Source organism: Trematomus bernacchii, unplaced genomic scaffold (assembly GCF_902827165.1).
Source record: "Trematomus bernacchii unplaced genomic scaffold, fTreBer1.1, whole genome shotgun sequence".
Lineage (NCBI taxonomy): Eukaryota > Metazoa > Chordata > Actinopteri > Perciformes > Nototheniidae > Trematomus > Trematomus bernacchii.
This window is the reverse complement of record NW_022987519.1, coordinates 668,954-685,969: the sequence shown is the minus strand read 5'-3', so window position 1 is coordinate 685,969 and position 17,016 is coordinate 668,954. Positions and strand designations below refer to the sequence as shown.

The window sequence follows — 17,016 nt, the reverse complement described above, 5'->3', positions numbered from 1 at the left end:
GTAGAAGTACTCAGATCTTGTACTTGAGTAAAAGTAGAAGTACTCAGATATTGTACTTTAGTAAAAGTAGAAGTACTCAGATCGTGTAATTGAGTAAAAGTAGAAGTACTCAGATCTTGTACTTGAGTAAAAGTAGAAGTACTCAGATATTGTACTTGAGTAAAAGTACTCAGATATTGTACTTTAGTAAAAGTAGAAGTACTCAGATCGTGTAATTGAGTAAAAGTAGAAGTACTCAGGTCTTGTACTTGAGTAAAAGTAGAAGTACTCAGATCTTGTACTTGAGTAAAAGTAGAAGTACTCAGATCTTGTACTTTAGTCAAAGTAGAAGTACTCAGATCTTGTACTTGAGTAAAAGTAGAAGTACTCAGATATTGTACTTTAGTCAAAGTAGAAGTACTCAGATCTTGTACTTGAGTAAAAGTAGAAGTACTCAGATCTTGTACTTGAGTAAAAGTAGAAGTACCAGAGTGTAGGAATACTCTGTTACAGTAAAAGTAGTCGTTGTGCAGATTGGTCCATTTCAGAATAATATATATGATATGTTTTATAATGATTGATCATGAAAGTGTTCTCAAAGCTGGTAAAGGTGCAGCTAGTTTGAATGACTTTGTATACTGCAGGGTAGCTTGTGGATTCACTCCAGGTGGAACTAAAGTCTGATTTAACACTTGATTATATTTCACATCATTCATCCACATCTGTGAAGTCACTAAAGGTATTAAATACATGTAGTGGAGGAAAAGTACACTATGTACATACTGACAGTTTCAGATAGAGATGAGTCTTACCTCCGCTCTCGTAGTTTGTTGATGTATTCAAACTTCGGGGTGAGGACTCCGTTCGAGGTGATGACGGCCTTTAGGAGCAGAGAAATAACGTAACATATTAGTACAAATGTGAGTATTTTCAGTCATTTTACAAGAGTACACATACCCTACGTTTGCCATAAACATGAATAAAGTTGGCAGGTCATGGGGGAAGAAGAAAAAAATACAGTCATATTTCTTGGCTGTATTTAAAGCAATACTAAAATGTGCTCGAGATCATGAGAGAAAATTGCTGAGTCATGAAATGTTTTCTGATTAAATGAAGAAATATTAGATTTAAAAAAACATGCTTTTGTAGGAAATACATTTAAATATTTAAACTTACGTCTCTGACTTGCGGGCTGAAGTCTTCCTCGTCCAGCGGGCGGCTGGCGTCTGACGGCAGCTGATGATGACACAACACTAACTTTAAACCCGTCTCTATTTTAAACACCCGACACCTGCTGCAGCGCTCTCTCACAGCAAACTCAACCCGAGGAACCAGTTACCAGAGGTGTGGACTCGAGTCCAAGTCATGTGACTCGAGTTACCAATTTGATGACTTTGGACTCGACTTGACAAAATCACAAAACACTTGCGACTCGACTTGGACTTGAACACCAATGACTCGGGACTTGACTTGGACTTGAGCCTTCTGACTTGAGGTGACTTGATAATTTAATTCAGGGGTCTCCAACACGCCGATCGCGAGTTGCCGTTAGGAGAGCAGAATCTTCAGCCGCTGCAACTCTTGCTGAGAATCCATGCAGGCAGGGGCGGGACTTTATTTTGCTGAGCCACCATGCGGCCAATCATATGCGAGGACACACTAGGATCATACCATTATGTGAAAGAAGGGTGGGGGGCAGACGCTCCAAAGACAGCACGTGTAGTGGTACAGGCCAGCTACAGAGCCACGGGGAGACGGGGAGCCGGATTTAAATGCAAGCGCGTCGGAAAAAGTCAAGAAATTTGCGAAAACCGAAAAAAGAAGCAGCTTCTGGCTGCATTTCAATGATATTGGAGAAAGCAAAGCTGAGTGCAGGATTTGTAAAATGAAAATAACCTTCAGAGCAGGGTTTTTATTTGGTAACCACTCAGGATTTATTGCCAGAGGTGGGAGAAGTTCAGATCTTGTACTTGAGTAAAAGTACCAGAGTGTAGGAATACTCGGTTACAATAAAAAGTCCTGCATTCAAAATGTTACAAGTAAAAGTACAAAAGTATTATCATCAAAATATAGTTAAAGTACCACCTGCAGAGGGATCTAGATTCAGGTGTTCTTTTCCCCATAGAGACGCCTCGCTGCACATTATCCCTTGCATAAAGATAGGTTGTGGTTCCCTTATAACATGTTGTACACAGTGGAAATAAACATTCTGGTCACCTCAACATCAGGGATCTTATACATTAAACTCCTTCTGAATCAAACCGTCACGGTAGCCTTACCTTACTGATCCCTCTTACAATAGAAGACAAACACGTTACTTTACCAGCAGAGAGGAAATGGATTATTAAATTATTAATGTGACTAATAAAGAGCAGTTTGATTATTAAGTATTATTCTGTTGATCGATGTCATTACATTGGTTGAAAAGCACATAATGACTTGTTTAAGACTCGTTTTGTCAAAGTTTAGGACTTGGACTTGACTTGAACTTTCCCATCCTGACTTGAGACTTGACTCGGACTTGAGCGCAAAGACTTGAGACTTGACTCGGACTTGCAAAACAATGACTTGGTCCCACCTCTGCCAGTTACCCTCCTAAACCAAACACCCGGTATTCGACTGCAACCCCAGAACCCCTTACCATCTCCCAGAGGTACGGGAAGAGCCGGTCTCCAAAATAATCCGTGGCTCCGATGGGAAGCTGAGCGGGGAGGTTATCGATGGAGCACATCAGGATCCCGTTACCCTCCACACTGCGGGACAAGAAGACCCTTTAAAACTGTACCGTCAAATTACAATACCCTTTAACACTGTCAGCATTAAAGGTCACCTATTATGCAAAATCCACTTTTTCTGGAACAGCTGGAAATTAGCAATGTTGGCTAAAGCTGCCCCATTTACTGTTTCTCAAACTTACCTACCCTACCTTTAATATTAAACATATTTGATCTTTTCTTTTTTAAATATATTTTTCTTTTCTATATATTTATACTATACTATTACCTCCTATGTTAATATGAATATAATTATTCCTCTGTAATCCATTTTATCGTTTTTCTTAATTTCACTTATACTGTATGTTATTACAAACAATATTATTATTTTTAATTTATTAGTATTTATGAGTGAGAGTGAGAGGTGGGATCAGATTACCTTTTTAAAAAAATATATATATTGATTTTCAGTTATTTTACTTATAACTTCTTTTTTTCTCACTTTCACCTTTTTAATAAAATGTTTTCCATTTATTTAGACTGACAGCCTGCAGATCAGATCAGCTCAGCTCAGAGTGAGAGGTGTTACAGGTGGGATCAGATTACCTGTCGTGGTCCACGTGCTGGTCGGCGTCGTACATACAGAAGGGTTTATCGATGGTGGTGCACTCGTTCATGAAGCCTATGGATCCCCCGGTGTCAGCGGAGATATCGCAGATGGCCAGAAGTCTGCAGAAAGAGAGAGGAAGCGTTTTCAGGAGGTCAGAGCGACACGCTGAACTGTCACCGTGTACACAGGAGCCCAGATAGGGAGGTGACCTCTGACCTCTGTGGAGATTCAATCACTGAAGCACACATTCAGCTGTCAGTAAACCACATTTAGAGAGAGGTTAAGGACATGTATCTGCTACTGGTGAATAGATAGAGTCCCTGAAAAGAAAACATATGTAAAATGTCTGCAAACAGCTTCTTTTTTCAGTGTCGAGTTTTTAAGAAGCAGAATTAACTGGCAACGTGCTGATTTAGAGAGGACTCTTTAAAGTAGAGACACTACATACTGATATACACCTGAACATCAGCAGGAGAGGACTCTTTAAAGTAGAGACGCTACATACTGATATACACCTGAACATCAGCAGGAGAGGACTCTTTAAAGTAGAAACACTACATACTGATATACACCTGAACATCAGGAGGAGAGGACTCTTTAAAGTAGAGACACTACATACTGATATACACCTGAACATCAGTAGGAGAGGACTCTTTAAAGTAGAGACACTACATACTGATATCAGGGATGCAAACTCATCAGGTATGAAAAAGGTGACAAGGATCCGACCCCACGGAATATCGGCTTTAAAATGAGGAATAACAGGATTTTAGCAGTCAGAACAACTAAAGCAGCAGTTAATAATAACAGAAACGCCAAAGAGTCACATCTAATAGAAATATATTTAAGCATTTATTTTAATTGTGGAGCAGTCAGTTTATAATTTTGGCAGGACTGTTGAGCATTTTGAAAATGTATTTTCATGCCTCTGTGCAAGGCTGTCTTTCTATCTTTATAGCCAGTGGTGTAAAGTAACTAAGTTCATAAACTCAAGTACTATACTTGGGTACAATTTTTAGATACTTGTACTTTATTTAAGTATTTCAATGTTTTGCTACTTTGTTCTTCTTCTCCTCTACAGTTCAGAGGTAAATGGTGTACTTTTACTCTACTACATGTATTGAATACCTTTAGTTACTTCACAGATCTGGATGAATGATGTGAAATATAATCAAGTGTTAAATCAGACTTTAGTTCCACCTGGAGTAAATCCACAAGCTACCCTGCAGTATACAAAGTCATTCAAACTAGCTGCACCTTTACCAGCTTTGAGAACACTTTGATGATCAATCATTATAAAACATATCATATATATTATTCTGAAATGGACCAATCTGCACAATGACTACTTTTACTGTCGCTACTTTAACTATATTTTGATGATAATACTTTTCTACTTTTACTTGAGGAACATTTTGAATGCAGGACTTTTACTGTAACAGAGTATTCCTACACTCTGGTACTTCTACTTTTACTCAAGTACAAGATCTGAGTACTTTTACTTTTACTCAAGAACAAGATCTGAGTACTTCTACTTTTACTCAAGAACAAGATCTGAGTACTTCTACTTGTACTCAAGTACAAGACCTGAGTACTTCTACTTTTACTCAAGTACAAGATACTTATACCACCTCCGTTTATAGGCTATGAAAGAAACTATTTGAAAACGAAGGCTAAAGCTAACGTTAGCAGATAGTGACAATGTATGCTAGTTAGCTAGCTCAACGATTCATTAAATAATATTGCGACAGAAACACTTTTCAGTGCACATCACGCTCTGCTGCTCCGAACACCCCGTTCTAACCAGCGGTCCAGTCTGTGCCACAGTGACTCTGGACCGCACAGTTAATATTAACGAACGCACCGTAGGTAATGTAGCTGCTGAAGCTAGACCCTCATCCCGGAGCAGAGCCGACAGGCAGGAAGACTTGTGCTCGCGCTTCATTATAATATATAAAAAAAGAACACCATGCGTGTCATGATGGCACATAACAGCTCGCGGCCGCAGATTACTCCGGGTCCCAGACCCCCCCCATACCCCAAAAATATTTTTATTGCAGATCTACATGAATCACACAAACGACCTATTTTGGAATCAAAACGGCGAATTTCGCCGAAAGGTGACAAGTTTGCATCCCTGTGATATACACCTGAACATCAGCAGGAGAGGACTCTTTAAAGTAGAGACACTACATACTGATATACACCTGAACATCAGCAGGAGAGGACTCTTTAAAGTAGAGACACTACATACTGATATACACCTGAACATCAGCAGGAGAGGACTCTTTAAAGTAGAAACACTACATACTGATATACACCTGAACATCAGCAGGAGAGGACTCTTTAAAGTAGAGACACTACATACTGATATACACCTGAACATCAGCAGGAGAGGACTCTTTAAAGTAGAGACACTACATACTGATATACACCTGAACATCAGCAGGAGAGGACCCTTTAAAGTAGAAACACTACATACTGATATACACCTGAACATCAGCAGGAGAGGACTCTTTAAAGTAGAGACACTACATACTGATATACACCTGAACATCAGCAGGAGAGGACTCTTTAAAGTAGAGACACTACATACTGATATACACCTGAACATCAGCAGGAGAGGACTCTTTAAAGTAGAGACACTACATACTGATATACACCTGAACATCAGCAGGAGAGGACTCTTTAAAGTAGAGACACTACATACTGATGTACACCTGCACATCAGCAGGAGGGGACTCTTTAAAGTAGAGACACTACATACTGATATACACCTGAACATCAGCAGGAGAGGACTCTTTAAAGTAGAGACTCTTAGCATCATTAACAGTGTCAGAAGTTTCTTTTTACTTCCCGTTTCAACGTCCTCCTGACACAAAGCCAGGTGGAAATAACTTATTAATTAGCTTGGGTTAATCGTTAGCTAATGTTACAAATTTTCCAGGGGTTTATGATAGTGTATCTGTCCACAGTAGCTCCTGTTATCTCGCTTGTGTTTGCACATGACAAATTAAAATGAGACGACAGCCAAACCTCTTATCTACCTGACAAACAAGAGGTGAGCAGAGGTTAGTGGCCTCAGTGTGAACTGAGGCGAAGCTTCAGTGAAAGATATGAAGGGTTTCTCCAGGTGAATCTTTTCAAACACAGGAGGTGATTTTCAGAATAAAAGCCCAACAGGATGCTCTTACCACCTTTACAGCTCACTTAAAAACATGGTTCACTGACTACCTGCACACACTCGTCTGTGTTGGATATGGCGTGTGTGTTACATGTCATGGACCCCTCGTTTCTGTTGTGTGATTGTGATGTGCTATATGTGACATGTATGTAGTAACTGTCTATTATCATCTGGACAACAGCTAGAAATTAGCCATGTTGGCTAAAGCTGCTCCATTCACTGTTTCTTTGTGACAGTTGATCAATGGGGACTGTCCACAACACTATAAACAAACAAACTAAACTAAACGTACTTGTGCGGCAGGTGTGGAGCTCCCTCTGTGGCCGGAGGCGACTTCTTCAGAGGTCTGATCAACTTCTGGGCATCGATTCTTCTGAGGAGGCGGGGGGTGTGGGGGTCCCAGTAAACCCCGTTAATCAGGCAGGTGGTGTAGGGCGCCACCTGTAGAACATGACATTACATTATTATTATTATTACATATTACTTGTTAGACGATTTTTGAGTTAGAGCGACTTGCTGACGGCAGCGGGGATTGAACCAGTGCCCCCCTGATCCCCCTGATGCGGAGATCAGCGCACTATAATTTCATTGCCATTTCTACACTGTAGTTTTGTGCATATGACACTAAAACCTTTGAATCTTTTAATCTTAACGCACAATTAATTGCGACACAAAAAGGGAAGAAACTTAAATGCTAACTTCCTGTGCTCACCTACAACAATCCCTAAAAAAAAAAATCCCTCCCTCCCTGCCACCCTGCCCCCTGTATTGATCAGATGGACGTAATCAATTCCCTCTCTTTAAGGCCCGCATGTGATGAAAGTCAACACAAAGTGAAATGAGGTCACAGCTCTGAGAAACCCTGCCACGTGTCGTTTGTTCTGTAACAGTAAACACACAGTGAGCCGGGCAGCAGCAGTTTGGACTGAAATAGAGGAGGGGGAGGGACAGCAGCAGGTGTGGAGGGGGGGTTGTAACTAAAAAGGGATGAAAGCGGGGAGACCAAGCCCCCAGGAAGTGCTCCGGACTCTGAGGAAAATATTCCTAGTGGCCAAACGGCGGTACTACTATTTCCGTATCAGTCCGTGACGTCACTGGGCCCAGAAAGACTTTTCCCCATTGACTAACATTGGGAAAGAGACGTCTGTAAATCAGCAGATCATTTTCTTTGAACTAAATAAACTAAGATAAGACTTTATTTATCCCGAAAGGAAATTGTTGTGCCAGAGTTACAAAAATACCCAGCACGAACACTTGTATAGCCTTTATTAGAATCATTAGGTCCTTAAAGATGTAAAATGCACTAAAGCCGAATCCAGATTTAATTTCTCTCTCCATTCATTCTACTGAACAGCGGGAGATCAGCGGCGGGTCTTAATGTCAGGAGGCGGGGCTTAAAGAAAACTTTAACTGCGCATGCTCTATGAGCTACATACGGGTCATTCTGCTCTGACAGCAAGGCATGATGGGTAATCTGTGACGTTTTGCTCTCGACAATGTCAGGCCATTTTGTCCTCATGAGCCAATGAGCAGCTCTCATAGGAAAGAACGCTGTATCCAGTCCTTATTAAACATCCATGGGCAGAGGTGGCAAAAGTAAACACATCCTTTACTCAAGTAGAAGTACAGATACTCGTGTTTAAAGATACTCTGGTGAAAGTAGAAGTACTGACTAAACTTCTTTACTCAAGTAAAAGTAAAGAGGCTTTGAAATGTACTTCAGTAAAAAGTACCCATAACTAGCAGCTGTTTTAAAGAGTACCTGACCTCCCTTTATATTAATAGAACAATAATGTCATTGTTAGCTAATGAATGTTTCCATGCTGAACAACGGCAACATGACAACGTTTTCATTGGTCCCTCTTCTTTAGAGAAGACCAGGAAATGATGGATACACGGATCGTGTTCAAATCAATAGGCACGCAATGACTCTAAATAATAATGATCACGCCACCAAACACACATTCAAACTAAAGGAACCAGCCTGTTTGGGAAATGTGAGAAGTAGAAAGTACAGGTATTTGTGTTCAACATGTAAGAAGTAGAAAGTACAGGTATTTGGGTTCAACATGTAAGAAGTAGAAAGTACAGGTATTTGTGTTCAAAATGTAAGAAGTAGAAAGTACAGGTATTTGTGTTCAACATGTAAGAAGTAGAAAGTACATGTATTTGTGTTCAAAATGTAAGAAGTAGAAAGTACAGGTATTTGTGTTCAAAATGTAAGAAGTAGAAAGTACAGGTATTTGTGTTCAAAATGTAAGAAGTAGAAAGTACAGGTATTTGTGTTCAAAATGTAAGAAGTAGAAAGTACATGTATTTGTGTTCAAAATGTAAGAAGTAGAAAGTACAGGTATTTGTGTTAAAAATGTAAGAAGTCAAAGTAAAAAGTCGTCAGAAAAATAAGTAGTGGAGTAAAGTACTGATATCAGAAAGATGTACTTAAGTACAGTAACGAAGTATTTGTACTCCACTACTTCCTCTGTTTAAGGGGGAGACTTACGCTGGTCCTGAAGTGCGAGGTGTAAAGCTCCGGGTGGTCCTCGTACTCCATGGGGTCGTAGAAGCCGTCGCTCTTCCTCATCAGGTGGTGATGACGACTCAGCACGGTGGCGTACACTCGGGACATTTCTGACCGGAAAACAAGGGGGAAAATCCCATTGAATAGAATCCTTTATTTTCATTATACAGGTACAATGAGATAAGTAGAGCTACTCCTTTTTTTTTTTAAGGTGACGTCAAAAATACAAACAAGACACGTACAACATTCAGGAGGAGACAACATACAAACAACAAGCATTCATACTTCAATATGCAGATAAAGTTGAAGTGCAGGAATATATCGGTTTGAGTAAATACATTGGCTTTTAGTTGAGGGAAAAAATACTGTGGAAAACTTTGGGAATATTCATTTTTATATTTGTGGAAAGACTTCGGATTCACGGTGGCTAAACTGTCTCCAGTAAACACTAAAGGGAACAGCAGAAGAAGACAGACAGGAAGTAAACACTAAAGGGAACAGCAGAAGAAGACAGACAGGAAGTAAACACTAAAGGGAACAGCAGAAGAAGACGGAAAGGAGGTAAACACTAAAGGGAACAGCAGAAGAAGAAAGACAGGAAGTAAACACTAAAGGGAACAGCAGAAGAAGACGGAAAGGAGGCAAACACTAAAGGGAACAGCAGAAGAAGACAGACAGGAAGCAAACACTAAAGCGAACAGCAAAAGAAGACAGACAGGAGGTAAACACTAAAGGGAACAGCAGAAGAAGACAGACAGGAAGTAAACACTAAAGGGAACAGCAGAAGAAGACAGACAGGAAGTAAACACTAAAGGGAACAGCAGAAGAAGACGGAAAGGAGGTAAACATTAAAGGGAACAGCAGAAGAAGAAAGACAGGAAGTAAACACTAAAGGGAACAGCAGAAGAAGACGGAAAGGAGGCAAACACTAAAGGGAACAGCAGAAGAAGACGGAAAGGAGGCAAACACTAAAGGGAACAGCAGAAGAAGACAGACAGGAAGCAAACACTAAAGCGAACAGCAAAAGAAGACAGACAGGAGGTAAACACTAAAGGGAACAGCAGAAGAAGACGGAAAGGAGGTAAACACTAAAGGGAACAGCAGAAGAAGACAGACAGGAAGTAAACACTAAAGGGAACAGCAGAAGAAGACAGACAGGAAGAAAACACTAAAGGGAACAGCAGAAGAAGACAGACAGGAAGTAAACACTAAAGGGAACAGCAGAAGAAGACAGAGAGGAAGTAAACACTAAAGGGAACAGCAGAAGAAGACAGAGAGGAAGTAAACACTAAAGGGAACAGCAGAAGAAGACAGACAGGAAGTAAACACTAAAGGGAACAGCAGAAGAAGACAGACAGGAAGTAAACACTAAAGGGAACAGCAGAAGAAGACAGACAGGAAGTAAACCTAAAGGGAACAGCAGAAGAAGACAGACGGGAAGTAACACTAAGGGAACAGCAGAAGAAGACAGACGGGAAGTAACACTAAAGGGAACAGCAGAAGAAGACAGACGGGAGTAAACACTAAAGGGAACAGCAGAAGAGACAGACGGGAAGTAAACACTAAAGGGAACAGCAGAAGAAGACAGACAGGAAGTAAAACACTAAAGGGAACAGCAGAAGAAGACGGAAAGGAGGTAAACACTAAAGGGGAACAGCAGAAGAAGACAGACGGGAGTAAACACTAAAGGGAACAGCGAAGAAGAGACGGAAAGGAGGTAACACTAAAGGGAACAGCAGAAGAAGACAGACAGGAAGTAAACACTAAGGGAACAGCAGAAGGAAGACAGACAGGAAGTGAAATCACGAAAGGGAACAGCAGAAGAAGACAGAGAGGAAGTAAACACTAAAGGGAACAGCAGAAGAAGACAGACAGGAAGTAAACACTAAAGGGAACAGCAGAAGAAGACAGACAGGAAGTAAACACTAAAGGGAACAGCAGAAGAAGACAGGAAGTAAACACTAAAGGGAACAGCAGAAGAAGACAGGAAGTAAACACTAAAGGGAACAGCAGAAGAAGACAGGAAGTAAACACTAAAGGGAACAGCAGAAGAAGACAGGAAGTAAACACTAAAGGGAACAGCGGAGGAAGACAGACAGGAAGTAAACACTAAAGGGAACAGCAGAAGAAGACAGACAGGAAGTAAACACTAAAGGGAACAGCAGAAGAAGACGGACAGGAAGTAAACACTAAAGGGAACAGCAGAAGAAGACAGACAGGAAGTAAACACTAAAGGGAACAGCGGAGGAAGAAAGACAGGAAGTAAACACTAAAGGGAACAGCAGAAGAAGAAAGACAGGAAGTAAACACTAAAGGGAACAGCAGAAGAAGACAGACAGGAAGTAAACACTAAAGGGAACAGCAGAAGAAGACAGACAGGAAGTAAACACTAAAGGGAACAGCAGAAGAAGACGGAAAGGAGGTAAACACTAAAGGGAACAGCAGAAGAAGAAAGACAGGAAGTAAACACTAAAGGGAACAGCAGAAGAAGACGGAAAGGAGGCAAACACTAAAGGGAACAGGCAGAAGAAGACGGAAAGGAGGCAAACACTAAAGGGAAAAGCAGACAGAAGAAGACGGAAAGGAGGCCAACACTAAAGCTCGAACAGCAACAAGAAGACAGGACAGGAGGTAAACACTAAAGGGAACAGCAGAAGAAGACAGACAGGAAGTAAACACTAAAGGGAACAGCAGAAGAAGACAGACAGGAAGTAAACACTAAAGGGAACAGCAGAAGAAGACGGAAAGGAGGTAAACACTAAAGGGAACAGCAGAAGAAGAAAGAAAGGTAAGTAAACACTTAAGGGAACAGAGAAGACAGACCAATAAAGGGAACAGCCAGAAGAAGACAGACAGGAAGAAAACACTAAAGGGAACAGCAGAAGAAGACAGACAGGAAGTAAACACTAAAGGGAACAGCAGAAGAGACAGAGAGGAAGTAAAACACTAAAGGGAACAGCAGAGGAAGACAGACGGAGGAAAGTAAAACACTAAAGGGAACAGCAGAAGAAGACAGACAGGAAGTAAACACTAAAGGGAACAGCAGAAGAGACAGACAGGAAGTAAAACACTAAAGGGAACAGCAGAAGAAGACAGACGGGAAGTAAACACTAAAGGGAACAGCAGAAGAAGACAGACGGGAAGTAAACACTAAAGGGAACAGCAGAAGAATACAGACGGGAAGTAAACACTAAAGGGAACAGCAGAAGAAGACAGACGGGAAGTAAACACTAAAGGGAACAGCAGAAGAAGACAGACGGGAAGGGTAAACACTAAAGGGAACAGCAGAAGAAGACAGACAGGAAAGTAAACACTAAAGGGAACAGCAGAAGAAGACGGAAAGGAGGTAAACACTAAAGGGAACAGCAGAAGAAGACAGACGGGAGGTAAACACTAAATGGAACAGCAGAAGAAGACGGAAAGGAGGTAAACACTAAAGGGAACAGCAGAAGAAGACAGACAGGAAGTAAACACTAAAGGGAACAGCAGAAGAAGACAGGAAGTAAACACTAAAGGGAACAGCAGAAGAAGACAGGAAGTAAACACTAAAGGGAACAGCGGAGGAAGACAGACAGGAAGTAAACACTAAAGGGAACAGCAGAAGAAGACAGACAGGAAGTAAACACTAAAGGGAACAGCAGAAGAAGACAGACAGGAAGTAAACACTAAAGGGAACAGCAGAAGAAGACAGGAAGTAAACACTAAAGGGAACAGCAGAAGAAGACAGGAAGTAAACACTAAAGGGAACAGCGGAGGAAGACAGAGAGGAAGTAAACACTAAAGGGAACAGCAGAAGAAGACAGAGAGGAAGTAAACACTAAAGGGAACAGCAGAAGAAGACAGACAGGAAGTAAACACTAAAGGGAACAGCAGAAGAAGACAGACAGGAAGTAAACACTAAAGGGAACAGCAGAAGAAGACAGACAGGAAGTAAACACTAAAGGGAACAGCAGAAGAAGACAGACGGGAAGTAAACACTAAAGGGAACAGCAGAAGAAGACAGACGGGAAGTAAACACTAAAGGGAACAGCAGAAGAATACAGACGGGAAGTAAACACTAAGGGAACAGCAGAAGAAGACAGACGGGAAGTAAACACTAAAGGGAACAGCAGAAGAAGACAGACGGGAAGTAAACACTAAAGGGAACAGCAGAAGAAGACAGACAGGAAGTAAACACTAAAGGGAACAGCAGAAGAAGACGGAAAGGAGGTAAACACTAAAGGGAACAGCAGAAGAAGACAGACGGGAGGTAAACACTAAAGGGAACAGCAGAAGAAGACGGAAAGGAGGTAAACACTAAAGGGAACAGCAGAAGAAGACAGACAGGAAGTAAACACTAAAGGGAACAGCAGAAGAAGACAGACAGGAAGTAAACACTAAAGGGAACAGCAGAAGAAGACAGAGAGGAAGTAAACACTAAAGGGAACAGCAGAAGAAGACAGACAGGAAGTAAACACTAAAGGGAACAGCAGAAGAAGACAGACAGGAAGTAAACACTAAAGGGAACAGCAGAAGAAGACAGGAAGTAAACACTAAAGGGAACAGCAGAAGAAGACAGACAGGAAGTAAACACTAAAGGGAACAGCAGAAGAAGACAGACAGGAAGTAAACACTAAAGGGAACAGCAGAAGAAGACAGACAGGAAGTAAACACTAAAGGGAACAGCAGAAGAAGACAGACAGGAAGTAAACACTAAAGGGAACAGCAGAAGAAGACAGACAGGAAGAAAACACTAAAGGGAACAGCAGAAGAAGACAGACAGGAAGTAAACACTAAAGGGAACAGCAGAAGAAGACAGACAGGAAGTAAACACTAAAGGGAACAGCAGAAGAAGACAGGAAGTAAACACTAAAGGGAACAGCAGAAGAAGACAGGAAGTAAACACTAAAGGGAACAGCGGAGGAAGACAGACAGGAAGTAAACACTAAAGGGAACAGCAGAAGAAGACAGACAGGAAGTAACACTAAAGGGAACAGCAGAAGAAGACAGACAGGAAGTAAACACTAAAGGGAACAGCAGAAGAAGACAGGAAGTAAACACTAAAGGGAACAGCAGAAGAAGACAGGAAGTAAACACTAAAGGGAACAGCGGAGGAAGACAGACAGGAAGTAAACACTAAAGGGAACAGCAGAAGAAGACAGACAGGAAGTAAACACTAAAGGGAACAGCAGAAGAAGACGGACAGGAAGTAAACACTAAAGGGAACAGCAGAAGAAGACAGACAGGAAGTAAACACTAAAGGGAACAGCGGAGGAAGAAAGACAGGAAGTAAACACTAAAGGGAACAGCAGAAGAAGAAAGACAGGAAGTAAACACTAAAGGGAACAGCAGAAGAAGACGGAAAGGAAGTAAACACTAAAGGGAACAGCAGAAGAAGACAGACAGGAAGTAAACACTAAAGGGAACAGCAGAAGAAGACAGACAGGAAGTAAACACTAAAGGGAACAGCAGAAGAAGACAGACAGGAAGTAAACACTAAAGGGAACAGCAGAAGAAGACAGACAGGAAGTAAACACTAAAGGGAACAGCAGAAGACAGACAGGAAGTAAACACCGTCAGTTTAAGTTACGCCAATGAATAAAAGGAGACACTATTCAGTCCTGAGACTTCCTCTGCTTACGTTTTACCAGCCTTACGACAAAGAGAAGCGCAGGAACCTCTTACCTCCAATTTCCGAGACGTCCTTCAACTCGTGAGGCTCAACGTATTCAACAGGAAGCTCGTTAAGGATGTCCTGGGCTCCCTAAAAGGAAGAGAAGAGGATATCAAATGAAATATCTCACTGATACCGTTGGGACTGCCCAATTATCAAAGACTTTTGGAAAGCAAAGAACCAAGAACTCTGTTTTCTTGGTGATTCCAAGACTTAAAAACACCAAGAAAAAACTAATTGTTATTTCTCTTATTTAAAAGGTGGGGTAGGTAAGTTTGAGAAACCGGCTCGAGATACACTTTTTGTTATATTCCATGGAATGCTCTTAACATCCCGATAGCAATGAATATCTTAAGTGCTTTGACAAAAAATCCATAAAAAAATGTCATCTGTGGAAGCTGTAGTACTGTAAAAAGCACGACCAATCATCTGAGCCGGCTCAATGTCTGGCCTTAGAGAAATTAAGCTATGCTATAAAAGAAAATTGTGAAATCTTCTATAAAATACGGCAGAAATTCCTACATTTTTGGAAAAGGAAAGAGTTGGGACCATGTCGAATTAATACTTAAAAAAATGCTAAATATGATTGGATAGTATTAAGCTTCTTGTAAACAAGCTTTGCAATTTATTGTTAAGACTTTTTGATAATTTCACATTAATTAAGCATTTTTGTACATATCTTTGATCACAGATTTCTTTATGTTTTTGAGTTTTCCTTTCCCTTTTTAAACATTTCATAGTATTTCTTATATTTTTGGGGTGGTTAAACATGTGTGTATAGTCTTTGACTGGAAAAAAACTAAAATGGCAATAATTACATTTGTCAAAACAAAAACAAAATCGTATTCTTTTGACTGTTATATTTTTTTCAATTGTTTTTTTGTGTGTGTTAAGTTAAAGTGGACCTATCATGCTATATTTGAATAATATAGTGTAGGACCATACCTATATAAGGCATATTTATACTTTTTGTTTTTCAAAATACCAAACAGATCATGCATTTTAGCCATGCCTCATTTCGCTCAATTTGCACTTTTTTAGCTCCGTTTTAGCAAGGGCTGATTCTGTGAGAACAGCACCACCTACAGGCCTGGCATATGTACTACAGCGTCTCCAGCGCTTTCGAACGGCAATGGCCGTGGCTGTCTCCTCCTGATTGGTGGAGTTGGCCCAATAGCCGTAGCGCCACCGTCCTGACGTCAGGACAGTGTTCAAATCTGGATCAGTTTTTATCAGATCCGTTGCAGCCCCTTTTTTAGAGATTTGGGTATGGAGGAAAATAGAGAGGGTTGTGTTTTCTGACACTTGGTGAGTTCCCTGGAACACCGGGGACACATATTCATGTAGAAAAGACGTACACAAGTGCATTTTGCATGATAGGTCCCCTTTAAACCTTGCTGTACCTTGGAGACGTTTCCGGTTCCGGTGAAACAAAACGTGACGGGGCCGATGGATTTGGGCATGAGCCCCATGGAGATCTCATACCCACAATCCCTCACTGCCTGAATGGCCTGGCTCACGCTCCTGTAGTTATGAGCCATGCCGATGTGCTGTGGAAGGAGAACAGAGACAGGAAGTGATTTTAAAGGTCCCCTATTATACTGTTTTTCATTACTTTATCATAGGTCTCAGATATATACAAAACATGTCTCTGAAGTGTTTGGCTCCAAACACCAAACAGATCATTGCAGCATTACCCAGAATCCCCTCTGTTTCAGCCCTGTTTCCAAAGTGCTGATTCTCTGTCTGTTACTTCAGATGAAAATAAGGAGCCCCTCCCCACGCCCCTCTGAGAGAGATTTGGTTACAAAGAACTCAATGGCGCTCTAGGAGGAGATTCAGGTGATAAGGGGGGGGGGGGGGGGGTTACCTTGGTTGGTGATTGGCTAATGGTTACACAAGACAAAACATCGTTATGACATCACAAAGTGACCAAAATCTGATCAGCTCATTTTCAGACAGGTTTTTATATAAATGGATCAAAAAGAGAGAGAATCTTTGTTCCTGAAACTTTCAGAGTCTCTTTACACAGAGGGGACACATGTTGATGAAGAAGAGACATGAAGAAGAGGGGACACATGTTGATGTAGAAGAGACATGAAGAAGAGGGGACACATGTTGATGTAGAAGAGACATGAAGAAGAGGGGACACATGTTGATGTAGAAGAGACATGAAGAAGAGAGGACACATGTTGATGTAGAAGAGACATGAAGAAGAGGGGACACATGTTGATGTAGAAGAGACATGAAGAAGAGGGGACACATGTTGATGAAGAAGAGACATGAAGAAGAGGGGACACATGTTGATGTAGAAGAGACATGAAGAAGAGGGGACACATGTTGATGAAGAAGAGACAT

General features: G+C 41.1%; 1 protein-coding gene across 1 annotated transcript in view; it reads right to left on the bottom strand.

Annotated features, from left to right (window-relative positions):
- The window catches only part of aass (aminoadipate-semialdehyde synthase), a 59,630-nt gene that overhangs the window by 28,816 nt on the left and 13,798 nt on the right, over positions 1 to 17,016 (bottom strand). The window contains exons 6-13 of the mRNA XM_034117062.1: positions 16,062 to 16,208; positions 14,670 to 14,748; positions 8,988 to 9,115; positions 6,780 to 6,928; positions 3,300 to 3,422; positions 2,621 to 2,732; positions 1,156 to 1,215; positions 792 to 859 (exon numbers count right to left, since the gene is read on the bottom strand). Of these exons, the coding sequence (XP_033972953.1) occupies positions 792 to 859; positions 1,156 to 1,215; positions 2,621 to 2,732; positions 3,300 to 3,422; positions 6,780 to 6,928; positions 8,988 to 9,115; positions 14,670 to 14,748; positions 16,062 to 16,208 (866 nt within the window). The remainder of the gene's footprint in view (positions 1 to 791; positions 860 to 1,155; positions 1,216 to 2,620; positions 2,733 to 3,299; positions 3,423 to 6,779; positions 6,929 to 8,987; positions 9,116 to 14,669; positions 14,749 to 16,061; positions 16,209 to 17,016) is intronic.